General features: G+C 43.3%; 2 protein-coding genes across 10 annotated transcripts in view; one reads left to right on the top strand and one right to left on the bottom strand.

The window, feature by feature from the left end:
• The window catches only part of LOC135903131 (transcription initiation factor TFIID subunit 4-like), a 109,912-nt gene that overhangs the window by 57,382 nt on the left and 38,432 nt on the right, over nucleotides 1-14,098 (bottom strand). For all 9 annotated transcript variants that reach the window (XM_065433519.1, XM_065433520.1, XM_065433521.1 and 6 more), the window contains one exon: nucleotides 1,302-1,361. In XM_065433519.1, coding sequence (XP_065289591.1) covers nucleotides 1,302-1,361 — 60 coding nt within the window. The remainder of the gene's footprint in view (nucleotides 1-1,301; nucleotides 1,362-14,098) is intronic.
• On the top strand, nucleotides 4,822-7,402 carry LOC135903135 (piggyBac transposable element-derived protein 4-like). The gene is made up of 2 exons (XM_065433531.2): nucleotides 4,822-5,395; nucleotides 5,481-7,402. Exon 2 carries the CDS (start codon nucleotides 5,795-5,797, stop codon nucleotides 7,055-7,057), a length of 1,263 nt encoding a protein of 420 aa, XP_065289603.1. The 5' UTR covers nucleotides 4,822-5,395; nucleotides 5,481-5,794; the 3' UTR covers nucleotides 7,058-7,402.

Here is a 14,098-nt window from a genome sequence, read left to right as displayed (position 1 = left end):
GGAAGGCTGGCATTTTCAAGCTTGAGTCACAATGACCTCAAGGTCCGACTACACTCATGATGCACAGATTTTCTTTTGGATAAATGCTGTGCTGTGCCGACACAGCAGGATGGCACCAAAGGTTGCAGCATATACAGATGCAGACTACCAAGCACCAATGTCCTCAGGTTCTTGTTGCACAACTATGCGTTAATCTGTGAGGCGGTTTAGTGCCACCAACTAGGTTGAAGATTGCCAACTACACCAACAGTGCGGATAGAGTTCCACGTGAAGTGGCTGTTTGGTGAGATAGTTGAGAATACAGGTGCTGTGACTTACTTCGTCCATTTTTGTTAAGCACCACGATACGAATACTGACATAACTGTGCTTTCTATAAAAATGCAAATGCAGCAAGTTTCAGGGCAGTCGATAATAATATGAGGGTATCAACCAAATGCATGCATTTTACTAGAACTATTATTCAAAGTGTGCAGCATTTCACAGTAGCACCTGCAAAGTCGGTATGGAAATTTCGTGCCTGCGATAATAGTGTTTAAAAAATAAATTTGAGCTCTAGAATGTGGCAGAATAGTGCTGAAGTGAATTATAGAATAGGCTATACAATATACATCCTGAAATGAAATTTACTTTAGTGTCCCTTCAAGTTTGCAGCCTCCTACTTTTGCAAATGACCTGCAATGTGCACAAGTCATCTCGGGCTAAACAATCTTTTTTGCAAGTTCTGCATTCCAAAAGCTTCTATGGAGAGCAGTACAAATGACTGCAACCACAGTCATGATGGCATTAAGAAACATGCACGATTATAAAAGTGCAAAATAATATAATTTTACATGTTAAAATGATAGCTGAAGCTAAATCTTATCTATTAAACAATATATAAGTTAAGCTTAACTATTACAAAAAAAGAATATAATGATACTGAGTTGACCAATCACACTCAAAAGTCCATATACAGTGTCTAGACATACCTAAGTAATAAACTCATCAAGAACCTAAACATTAAAATATTTTGCTTAAAGAAATCTGCAGTAGTGACTCTCGAACAATGCTACACACATTTCTGAAGTGAACCAATTACTACTGAAAAGACACTTTACGGGTTAATATTTTGACATACAGCTGTGAAACTGAAGCAAAGAAACCACAGCTATACACATCTGAGAGACACAGACAGAGGTTGTACACTGCTGGTGTAATGATGGTAAAATGGCAAAACATGCACACTGAGAGTAGAGCAGCACAAATTGTACCAACACAGTTCTGAATCAATTGAAAGCAATAAAGGATATGTTATTCTCACCTGTTTCATGTGCTCATGAATAGGAGCACGACGAACTAGAGGAGTTTGGTGTCTGCAATTCTGTAATGATAGGCTTCTTTAACTACCAGCACATAAGAACTCCTCCATATGCCAACAATCCTTCTTTTGAACATTTGTTAGAGAGCTTTAGATACAAAAGAACAGTGCCTAAAAATAAATGAAACATTTTTACTTCACAATGGCACTATGGTTAAAAAATGTTATTGCTTTTTGCCACATCATGCAGTGCTACAGATGTGCATGTCATAAAGGCCACTTTGTGTGTGTGCAAGGGGGGGAGGAGGGGGCTAGTAATCCAACCACGAACAGCAGCATGTGCATGCTTCTGTACTTCCAGGAAGAATGGTCAGAGTATGAAATTTCAGCACAGTTGTAACAAAGACATTTAAAACTGGTCCTTAACCCTCTAAGTGCCAAACTTGTTTTATATGTCTTGACATTTTTTTGTAAATCATACCAGGCATAATTTTGACTTGTTCACGTGCTCCAACACTCGCTTGAAGTTCCGAACACGAGCTAACCTCATCCACTGTAATTCCAAGCTGCGGTGAGTTCCTTCTAGGGCCACTAGGGGGGATAAATTCATCCCAATGATGCTACCCAAAGAGTGGCAATTTCAAATTCATCCAGCAAGTAGTATTAAAATAAATGGTGTAGTACAGTCAAACATGCCTGCAATAGTCATGTTTTATGTGATCGAGTCATCAAGCTCTGGCGATCATCTCGAGCTTGAAAGCACTGGAAGCGGCCTTGTTACTTTGAAGGACAGTTTAAGTGACTAGGAGGTCAATGACACCAACAACTGCTTTGATTCACTATGGCAGTGGACAAAGTTGAGTCAGCCAAATGTTTGCCTTATTTTATTTTCCTGAAACTACCTGGCGTTGCCACCAACTTCAGCAAATCCTGGAGCGAGGACACACAGGTCTCACTTATCGAACAGCCTAACATTTTATGGACTACATTCCTCCCAAGACAAGCAAAAAGCTTCAAACAAGAAAGCACATGGTCTGTTGTGAAGGACAAAGCAGCACTGTCAAGGTCTGAAAGGAAACATGCTTTTGGTGTCAGGAGTGTGCACGAGTGTAGGTTGAATTGGGTGTCATACCGTGTGTTTAAGTCTATCACACAAAAGCAGTATTTTAATGTTCCCCAACCAACCTCATGGAGAAAGGTGACACTTTGCATTCACAAGAACTTAGCAGCAGATATAGTAGAAGCATCATCAGTAGGACTGCTACTAAGTCAAGTTTAAATGCTGTCTAGTGATTACACATTGTTTCTGTTTCTCTTCCCCTCCCTCCTTTTTTTTTCCCCTCGGAAGATGTTTTTCATACTTTTAACTGGCACTTAGAGAGTTAATTGTCGCAATGATCAGAGCCCTGGATCCAATTGTTCAGAGAAGCAGTGTGCTAGGCCACATATGATTTGCATGGGCACTTCATATGCATGTCCTCCCTCTGAAGAAGCCCTGTCTTTCTGCACAAAGAGAAGTGGGAGACTTAAACAACAAACTGATGATAAGTAAGACCCCTCGCAACTGGTATCACATGAACACATGTCCCACTTTATTGTTTGCATTCCTCGGCCTACACACGCACACACATACTGCCTTTAGCAGGGAGCAGCACATACCATACGAGTTTGTACTATATAAAAATATATTTTATGCAAAAGCCTGTGCTACCTTACAGGACTAGTGTCCTTTACAATGACATACGTCCTTTAGCAAAGGCCCACATTCATCAGTGCATTTCCTGTCACCATGACAGCATGTTGCGTTGCCATAAAAGTCCAACCCCATGCATGTAATTTTCTAGCGACAGTGAGAAGCGGCAGGTTTTCTCATCCCGGAAGGCGACCCATCCTTGTCGCGTCTCAGGTTTTTGGCAGCTAGAACATATCGCTTGTCACACAGAAGTCCGCGCGGCGACTTCCGCTGCGGACATCGTGATTGCACAACAACATGGCAGCAACCAGCCCGCACAGGTCCACTCGCTTCTATCTGCATTCGCTCTTCCAACTTGCTCTCTACTGTGCCAGCAACAGATAAATAGCAAAATTAGCCATCCCTTCGTCTCATCTCAAGCTGAGGCCAAAGTATCAGCGTTATCTTGTCATTATTGAGATCAGTTGTTTGTTTTGATGCTGTTAAGCCTGAGACCCCACCAAGAGCTGCAAAAGTGTTTTGAGTTTTGCTCACCAGATGGCACCATGATATTTCACACTGGCAGCATGGTAAGAATTTCCACTGGCAATGACAGGATCTTAAAGCTAAATCTAATACACCTTGTTTAAAACATTGGCCTCATGGTACATTTGTGATTTCTTTACACGTGGGCATTTGTATTTATTTGGACAACAATGTAAATTTGTCGCTCCCACTTTTCACAATGTCGCTTGCGTCTATGTGGTTGCTCCCTGCTGCAGCGCGACAGCGTGACAGGGTCTGCCTGTCGCGTCGCTTGTCGCTTTCACTTGAATATAGTGTGCATGAGGTTGACACTTAATAATCTAGCACAGCTTTGATTCTCAAGATTTCACAAATCCTAACATAAGCACTTTTCACATTGTTAGATATGGCGCCGTTTCCTGAGGCTACTTCGAGTTCCCCAGACCACATCGAATCGCAGCACAGCTAATTGAGGAATGCAGAAGCAGGAAAGCACATTCCAGAGGAGCGCACGAGCCCACAAGTTCACGTGCCAACAAGGTCGTACGCCGCTGGGATTAGAAGGGGTCCTCGGACAATAGAGCCCAATCGTCCCCCTTCGCCTTTGAAGAAGGCATTTGCCACCACTGCGAAGCCGAGCCACCGGGAGCAGGTGTGCCCTTGTACAATCAAGCAAGGGGGCGCAAGCGGCGACTCTCTTCGCCGGGTATGACACCATCGCACGGGCGCCTACCATTGGCTGAAAGTGGCGTCATCTGAGCGGACTCTCCCATTGGTCGAACATGACGCGACTTCCAGTGCTCGAAGGGTTTATAAGAAGCGTTCCAGAGAGACCAGGACATTCCCTGATTCCCTGATTCACCTCTCTCGAACTTCTTGCCGCGGGCCGCAGCGTCCGAGTTGCTGCCGGCCCGTAATGACTGTACAACTGTTACTTGTCTCTCACCTCTCTGTATATAATGTAAAATAAAACCTCCCAAGTTTAGTTTTCATCCCGAAGTCCGTCCTTCAAGCCCTACAACATGCATATGCAGCAAATCAACTAAGCTGTAGGAGAACACAAAGCTGTGCCTGGACATTCCCAAGAAAGTTATCAAGTTACATCTGCAGAAAACTGATTTTTAAATTACTTTATTAAAATTGATTTTCAACCGCCAATGGGTAATATTAAATGGATATCCATTAGGTTCACATTTATCGTTACCTGCTACAAAAAGACAAAATGTTATTTCACCATGTGTGATAGCATTTACTTTTTATCCCTACAAGAAAAATATGACAGAACTACAGAGGTGGTTTACCAGACCCTATAAAGGTCCATAATACTGTGAGTAGTGAACTTGAAATGCAGATTTTACATGCAACTATTAACCATTGGCTCACATATGAGGCTCTATATGGTAATAGCAGAGTGAAAGTTCAAATAACTTAATTAGTAAGCGAAACTGAAGCCTTAGTTTATATCTCATAGAATTTTTAGAGGCGTCAGATTAACACTTTCGGGACCGGCCCATAGGCCATCGATCATATATGATCGACGGTTTTGCGCGCACTGCCCCGTTCAAATTTCCGCGCGCTTGGACATGTAGCTCCATCTAGGAGGTCGTCAGGAACTAGACTCTCGGTTTCGGCATAGTTTCTTTCATTTCCAGCAGGTGGCGATACGCGAGAGAGAATTTTCTCGATTGCGGCGGCGGCGGACGCAGTGGAAAATGGCGTCATGCTCGCGTCCGGTCGCTCGAAAAGAACGCCGTCAATCGCGCGATTCCGCTGCTTCGGCAACGGATTTTTTTGATGAACCGAGCAGCGAAGAGTCTGAAGACGACTTCGGCAGCTCCGATTTTATTTCGGACTCCGATTCGGATGATGATGAGCCACGGACTTCATCTAGTAGCCGAAGGTGAGCATAGTTCCACATTCATTTCTTTCTGGAGTAGGTGAACGGGCTCGCTATATGTTCTCATTATTTTATCTTTACTTGATAGGGTCTCAACAAGCTACGGCAATGATCTGCTGCCGCCAGCGCAGAAGCGGATTGAGTTTTCGCCGCGACGGGAACCTGGCGTGTACTTGGACGCAGAAGTGGGCGTGGCGCTCAGAAGCGGATCAAAGAAATTCTTGACTGCTCTGGACTTCTTTCTTCTGTTTTTCTCGATGAATGTGATCGAAACAATTTGTGACAACACGAACAAGTATGCTTGGACTCACATTTTGGAAAAACCAACGCATGCTTGTTCCGATGGATCTTGGGAAGAAGTCACCCCAAGTGAAATGCTAAAGTTTTATCGGAGTAATTTACATGGGCGTTGTGAAGGTTCCTCGGCTGAAGCTGTATTGGAACGTAGGAGATCTGTACAGCGGTCTGCTCCCACCACGGATCATGCGGCGACGCCGGTTCATAGCTCTACTCGCAATGTTGCAAGTTGCAGACTTGGACGATGTCACTCAAAGTTCAAGAGGAAAGCTCCGATACATGTGGTGGCTCCTGCAACACATGAACGAAGTGTCAGCGAATCTTTTCCAGCCACATCGCGATCTTTCCGTGGATGAGCGCATGGTGAAATCGAAAGGGCGGTCAGGCATCCGACAGTATATCAAAGATAAAGTAACAAAATGGGGCTACAAGCTGTGGGTCCTAGCTGACCCTGGCACCGGATATACTGTGCAGTTTAGTGTGTATACCGGTAAGCGTGAGCAGCCAGGGCCCCATGGCTTAGCTTTCGACGTAGTTTGCCAGCTGTGTCACAGATATCTTGATCAGGGCTACAGGATCTTTATGGACAATTTTTACACTTCTACTAGCCTGTTCAGTCATCTTCTCAGCCGAAAAACATTGGCTTGCGGAACCACACGCAAGGATCGCCGAGGATTTCCTGCCGAACTGAAGGATGCACGGTGGGAAAAAAAAGCTCGACGTGGCGACATTCGATGGTTGCGCGATCAGAACATCCTGTACCTTCAGTGGAAAGACCGGCGTGTTGTCAACATGATGAGCACGGTTCATACTGCAAATGACACGGTCACCGCAAAAAGAAGGGAAAGAAGGCAAAACTCCTGGACTCAGATATCTATAACAAAGCCTCTGCTGATCCATGATTATAATGCTGGCATGCTAGGCGTAGATAAATCGGATCAAATGATTGGATATTATAATGTTCTCATGAGAAGCGTACGGTGGTGGAAGACTCTGTTCTTCCACTGCATCGATATTGCATGTGTGAACAGTTTCGTACTCTTCCAAGCTCACCGCACATTGCACCCAGAGATTCCTGAGCTGGCACGCACTGCCGGGTTTGACCACCTAGCTTTTAGAGAAGAGCTCATTCGGCAGCTTCTGAATCTTGACGGTGCCAAGCAAGCACACACGCCTCCACCACCCGTCGCAAAACATGCACTCCACAAGCCGGAAAAAGTGGCAAAACGCAGAAACTGCAAGCTGTGCTATGAGCAGAAGAAAATCGAGCTCAAAACTAATGTCTTTTGCAGCACATGCCAAGTTCACTTGTGTTTTACGACTGCCCGGAACTGCTTCGTCGAGTGGCACAAGAACCGTGGGACCTGAGTGGCTGACCACTGGTGCAAGCTAGATTTCACACAAAAAAAAGACAGTTGTAGATACGCGTGCCAAATTTTCACAAGCAAGAAAGGAGGCATTGTAGCACATTTTGTATATCTTGAATTTTTTTTATTATGTTTTTCCACTTTTATATCCATGACTTTTCCAACTTTTTTATGTTGTTCTTTCAACAAATCTTGAATTTGAGATTTTTTAAAAAATATTATATATCACTTTTAAGTCTAACCTTTCTTTATGCATGAAAGACCATCTAATTAGCTACATTTTGATAAACATTGCAGCAATATAGCGTAATGACTATTCGTAATAAAAAATAATTTTTGACACCCATCAGAATTGCCTGTTTTTTCCCCGGTCCCGAAAGAGTTAATGTTTTAAAACAAATTTCTTAATGCACCCTGCACAAGTACACATAGAGTGCACTAACATATATTGTATCCCTGCAAATTTTATTAGCTGTACTTTAAAACAATACAGTGGACTCTCTTTAAACGGAACCTCAAGGGACCAGGGAAATTGTTTCCATTTACTGAAGGACAATGCTGAATACAATTGCATGAATATAAAACCAACCAACCATGAGAATGGTGTTCCGTTTAGGAGGCAGTTTCGTTTAAGCAATTTCCGTTTATCAAGATTTTACTGTATTTTATGAAATTTTATCAGTGACAATTAAATTAATATACATTTTTGTAATGCAAACAAAAGCAGGCTATCAAGACAAGAGACCATTTCTTGCCTCGTGTCTATAAAAGCGTAAACTGCATTACATTGGCATTGCAGATCTTTAACAGCTGTTAGTACCCTTAACTAACAACAAAAAAGTCACAGAGCCATGGACAAAGCTTCCTAATAAAGAACTTAGTACACAAACACACAAACACAAAATGAAAAGAAAAAGAAAGTCTTCACAAAGACATCACAATTAAATTATGGGGTTTTACGTGCCAAAACCATGATATGACTATGAAGCACGCCGTAGTGGGAGACTCCGGAAATTTGGGCCACCTGGGGTTCTTTAGCGTGCACCTAAATCTAAGTACACAGGTGTTTTCGCAATTCGCCCCCATCAAAATGCAGCTGCCGTGGCCAGGATTCGATCCCACAACCTCGTGCTCAGCAGCCCAACACTATAGCCACTAAGCAACCGTGGCAGGTCACAAAGACATGCATGAGCAGTAAAGTGTTAGCACTACCTTTCAGCAAGTCAAATTTAGTCAAAGCAATTAAGAGGTGTGTTACAATAGTTATTGCCGATGTGCACTATTGCACTGGGCCACTACACAAAGACACAAAAGCACTTCTTAATGCCAGCAAGTATAACACAGAATTCGCTATTTTTCAAAGTGGAAAAGACTCCTTGAATATGGTTATACCGAACTCATGGGGCCAGGAGAAAACCCCTACCCCACAAGGTATACTATTACTATGCTATGCTATTTACTATACTATGCTATACTATGCGCTCGTCCCGTGTTTCTGCTTGTCCCTATGTCTTTCTTGCCCTATGTATCCCAGTTTGCATACTATTAAGGCAGGTGAATTAGCTGCAAACATTTATTAAAATTTTACAAGCCCAAGCACCCAAGATTAGAGAAATTATGGCCAAACATGGTTGTAGTATCAAGACATTTTGTTGCTCAACAGTTCTGCATCATCCAGTTAAACATGCCATCCTACCACATTTTTCTGCAAGGACAGTATAGTTCTACCAAGGAAATTTCCAGTAGAATGCTGAATGTGTATCTTATGTCAGTGAATGTCTTTTGTGTAGTGTAGCAACTTGTCGATTACATGAGTTTATATGCAATGAGGAGGTGCAAGATGACCAAAGGAGCTACCACACTGATTGATTTCTATCATTTATCTTAAGCTGAGAGCCTTATCGCAAACAATAGTGTAATTAAGGTGCCCAAACTATCCCTGAATTGAACATTTCATATGGCACTGTGTGCACAATCACTCATGACATTCAGGCATGCCAAAGGTCTTTGCACGATGAGTACCACAAAACCTCTCTATGCAAGATCCAACACCACTGCTTGCATTCATCAAGGCAGCTTTTGAAAGCCTCTATGAAAGCGTATGTGCGTGTGTTCCCTGCAAGCAAGCCAGATTTTCTTATTCACAGTGATACTGGCGATGAGATGTGGCAATACCAATGGGACCCATAGACAGCACAACAGTCTATGCAGTGGAGGAATTAGTGGTCATAGCAATGCAGCATTAAGCTTAAACACGGGCAATAAAGAAAAGGAAGGGAGTGGGGAGAGAGGTGTCTCTTTCATCTGCATTTACACTGTGATAAGGAATCCTTGATATTTCTGCACTGTGACATTTTTTTTAATCATTTGCCTAAACCCTCTATATTTAATGTTTGTATGTGTTCTGTGACCAAATGGCACTATGGACTTGACTTCAGGTCTTTTCTTGTGCGTATGCACAACTTGAAGTAGAGTTCCTTTTCTGAAATGATTGCTCACTGCAATCCTCCATCACGTCACCTAATCGTTGCCATCAAATCAGCTTCTCAGAGGTGGGACTGCCCAAAGTCATTTAAGAGCAATTTTTGGAGCAAGTAAAATTGCAATTCAGAGCAGGTTGAAGCAGGGCAATCTGAATTTTGGTGAAATAATAGAATAGGAAACATGGCAGCGCACTTCAAAATTACAACAAAACAGAATAAACCAACACCAGCGCTGTACTGCAACTGTCTTAAGCTGAATTTTGAAACAGATTACTCTAGCTGCTGCTATGTATGGCGTGGCTGCGCGGGCCCTATCTTGAAAGCAATCTGCGATGGGGACAGCGTGCATACGCCAAGTGCTGATAGCTTCGCATGCGCTGCATTTTCGTCACTTAGTTCACATTGAAGTGAGAGGCAGCACGAAGATGACTTCGCTCGCTGCTGCTGCCGCACTTCCTCACTCCAGCGTTTTGACAGTAAGTGCACGTGTTGATCGAGTGAGATGTGTACACGTTTGCTTGTGCGCACGTGACACCATGCATGCTTGTTAATTTAGTTCGTAAGCGAATGATTACAAGTTTACACGACCAATAAAACTATTATCCTTACATCGTATACCTGTCTACTAATTTTTTATCGAAACTGCGACTTCTTTTTAAAGCCATTCTACATAATAGACCAGGGCGGTTCCAAAGCCCCTTATGCTTAACTTTCCGGTGCAAGTAGTACGATGACGAGCCGCACACGAGCGAGCGGGGTAAAACACCTTCAACTCCTTCTATTTCAATCTGTTTTATTCCAAATCCGTCATTAGCTCTTCGTGATAGGTCAAAATGGCTCAGGCCTTGCCCATATGGGCATAGGAAGAAATTGGAATAGTTTCACGCTATACCTGCCTTGGAACAGCAACACCCACCCGCTGAACCCACTGCAGCGCGTGCACCTCTCTAATATTTAGTTCACTCGCAGAGCCAGCAGCCTACTTTTCGTTGTTTTGCGCCTCAGCTAGGGAGCACCGTGCCACTCAACCCGGTCAACCCACTCAACCATATTCTAGTACACTTTAAATACAGCCGTCCCAGCCGTTCCTACAGCAGCAATGACAGCTGGGAGTGGCCACGCCGCACCGGCCACTTCCGGCTAGTCCAGTATTATAAGTGCGAAAATTACAACAAACTGTGTGGGAGGTGCCATTGCATGGTGTGTGGAATGTGAACGGCTGCACTCTTTGTCGGAGAATGAATCTGCTCCCTGTTTGTGGGCACTGCCGAAGCGCACATGCCAAAGCCATTTTGGCACAATGTGGTGCAGAAATTAGCATTTGTATCAAAATAGTGCAATTGGTATAGGAGTCCCACCCCTGCTTCTAGATGCAACTACAAATAATTGTTTGGAAAATGATTTTCTTTTTCCTGTAATCTTATCTTACCAAACTCAACACAATTTAATTTATCCTGTTTTTGTGTTGTATACTTGCATGCACCAGTCCTTCCATTGCCTCATCTGGCGCTGAATATGCAAAGTAAATAAATAACCATATAACATTTTTCAATTGCTCAATGATGGCACAACCGAAAGTACAGACAATCTCCAGTTAACAAGCTCATTTTAAACTAGACAATGCTCTGTGTCCACAAAGAAGACCTACAATTTTTAGGCACTGTTTTACACGGTACACAACTGTTTGAAAGGAAATGCCCTAAAACATAAAGTACAAAAGCTATTAATATTAACTCTCTGCAACAGCTGTAGTACTTGTTTAAAATTTTTTGATAGTTCAAAATACACTGACTCAGGGTAACCAAAATTATGCAGATCCCAGAACTATGAGAATCAATGTTATGCAAAGTACTTTACAGGTAGCTAGCTATCCAGCATTGTTTGGGGTTCTGCAAAACATTACCAGAGGGTTGTGTTTGTGTAAAGCAAGCAACTGTGTGTGCGATGCGAGTGTGACATCAGCAAAAGGACAACACCGATAGTATGATGGCAACGGCATTACGACAGATCTTGATTTCAGAGAGTACAGGCTTGCACCTGCCTAGGGTGCAGTGCATAGCCAAGTTTCCTGCAGTGAGAAGGAATAGTTTGAAAGAAAGAAAGCGTTTGTGTTCTACAAGCTTTTTAATAATAATAATAATATAACAAAGTTTATTTCTGCCTCAAAGATACATGGACAGAGGAGCTGCAGAAAAAGCTGTAAAAAATACAGCTTGACAAAGCCGCAGCCCTGCACTGTAACGATAAACGATAAACATAACTACAAAAGTTCTAACTCCATTTTCAAGCTTACATAATCTTCACCGTGATCAAGACAAGAAGAAAAGTCATTTTCTAAGGAGAAATTCTGTTTAAGTTATTGCAGGTCAGACGTCACCTAAAGCTAGTCAAATACAAATTGCTAGCGCAGTGTGCAGTATTGAAATTAAAGTGTTGAAAAAAAAATCATGCAGATCCCACACACTGTGAGAATCCATATAAGCGAAGCTTTCTACACTGTTCGCTTTGATGGACAATAATTAGCAAGGATGTTGACAGTGAAGGTTTAATTTCTTCAATGTTTAGTCTAACACGAGAATGGTGAATGATGTTAAATGTTACCTTGCATGCACCACTGCTGTTCATCTACATAGTACATAGAACACACAGGGGGAGGTGTTTGATGGAGGCATTGGTTATGTGCCATACTTCATCACCTCTGAGAGGGTTGAGCTTATTCATTGGCTTACATGGCACATCACAGAGTGGCAAAAGTATTAAACGTTAATTCAATTATGGGGCTGTGTGTGCCAAAACCTCAATTGGATTATGAGGCACGCCGTAGTGGCAGACTCCAATTTAATCGTGACACCGTGGTGTTCTTTAATGTGTCTCTAAATCTAAGTGTGGAAGCATTTTTTTCTTTCGGCACCGTCGAAATGCGGCTGCCACGGTCGGGATCAACGCCGCGACCTCAAGCAATGCCATAGCCACAAAGCTACTGCGGCAGGCACAGAAGCGTTGATTTGACTTGTAACCGGTTCCGTAGTGTCGCCTAGACCCTACAGTGCGCGCTTCAATGTGGCTTGTTTCTGCATGGCCAGCGTAAGTTGTCCGCTCGACAAATTTGTATGGCACTTATTTTTCAGAAATATCAGAAATGTACCGTACCACACTTCGAACTTAAATTTATCCTGTTTGCACGCAACCACTGTTGTGTCTGTAGAAGTAATGTTTCTTTCCCTACTCACGTCCCCCCCTCCTCCTCCTCCTTGTATGCGAACTGCGAGCGAAGAGTAGCAAGACTGCTATTCAATCATTTTACAACTGCATCAGTTCTACCCATGCTCTGCCTCATCTCACCCCTACCCTCTATCATTTCATCTAGCTTCCCTATGGAATTGCACATCAGTAGAAAGGTAAGTGCTGAATTTTCTACAATGCTCTTGCGGGGGGGTCACAGATAGTCACAGCTGTCAAGAGGCTAACGTGGCGATTCCCACAGAGCTCCAGAGGGCATTGTGTATATTCGACTTGGCGCATAGTTCGAGTTTCTCGTGCCACCTTTCCTCTCTGCGGTGCTCCTGTCATGTATACACATGCTCTGAACCAACCCAGACACGGCGTGCCAGACAGCAGCAGCAGAAGCAGCAGCAGTGAGGAAGTCGAAGGAAGAGTCAAAGAAAGCTTCACTTTAAAATACAAATAGCAAAAATTATGCAGATCCCACGCACTGTGCGAATTGATGTAAGCGAAGGTTTCTGTGCTGTTTGCTTTGATTGACAATAATTAGCGGCGTTGTTGACGGCGAATGTTTAATTTCTTCAACGTTTTATCCAACACAAGAGTGGTGAGTTGATGTTAAACGTTACCTTGCTTGCACCACTGCTGTCTGTCTGCATGGTACACAAAACACAAAGGGAGAGGTGTTTGCTTGAGGCGTTGTTGTGCACCATATTTCATAACCTCTGAGAGGGTTGAGCATTGTCATTGCCTCACATGGCACATCGCATCGTGGCAGAAGCATTAAACTTGAATTGGATTACGGGGCTGTTCCTGCCAAAACCACAATCTGATTATGAGGCAGGCCGTAGTGATGCACTCCGGATTAATTTTGGCACCGTGGTGTTCTTTAACATGTCCCTCAATCGAAGCGCGCGAGCGTTTATTTCGCCCCCGTCTAAATGTGGCTGCCTCAGCCAAATCCATGACTTCAAGCAATACCATAGCTGCAAAGCTATCGCAGTGGGCACAGAAGTGTTGATTTCATGTGCAACCGCTTCCATTGTGTTGCCTAGACCCTGCTGTGCGCTTTAATTAATGCGGCCCTATCCGGACCACTTGGTTTTAGGTATGCTTCTGCACGCCCTGCGTAAGTTATGCACTAGACATATTTGCATGGTTTTATTTTTGAGAAATAATAGAAATGCACCGTATCATACCTTAAACTTAAGTTTATCCAGCGTTTCCTTGCCTTCTCACGTCACCTTTTCTCTACACCCCCCCCCCCCTTTTATTTGTATGGGAACTGCGAGCGAAGTGTGGCAAAACTGTTATTCACTTGTTTCGTGACTGCGTTG

Source organism: Dermacentor albipictus, chromosome 1, assembly GCF_038994185.2.
Source record: "Dermacentor albipictus isolate Rhodes 1998 colony chromosome 1, USDA_Dalb.pri_finalv2, whole genome shotgun sequence".
Lineage (NCBI taxonomy): Eukaryota > Metazoa > Arthropoda > Arachnida > Ixodida > Ixodidae > Dermacentor > Dermacentor albipictus.
This window is presented reverse-complemented; position numbering and strand designations above follow the sequence as displayed.

Coding starts and splice junctions, on each gene's coding strand:
- LOC135903135 (XM_065433531.2), top strand. CDS start 5,795: ATGGGCGTTGTGAAGGTTCCTCGGCTGAAGCTGTATTGGAACGTAGGA.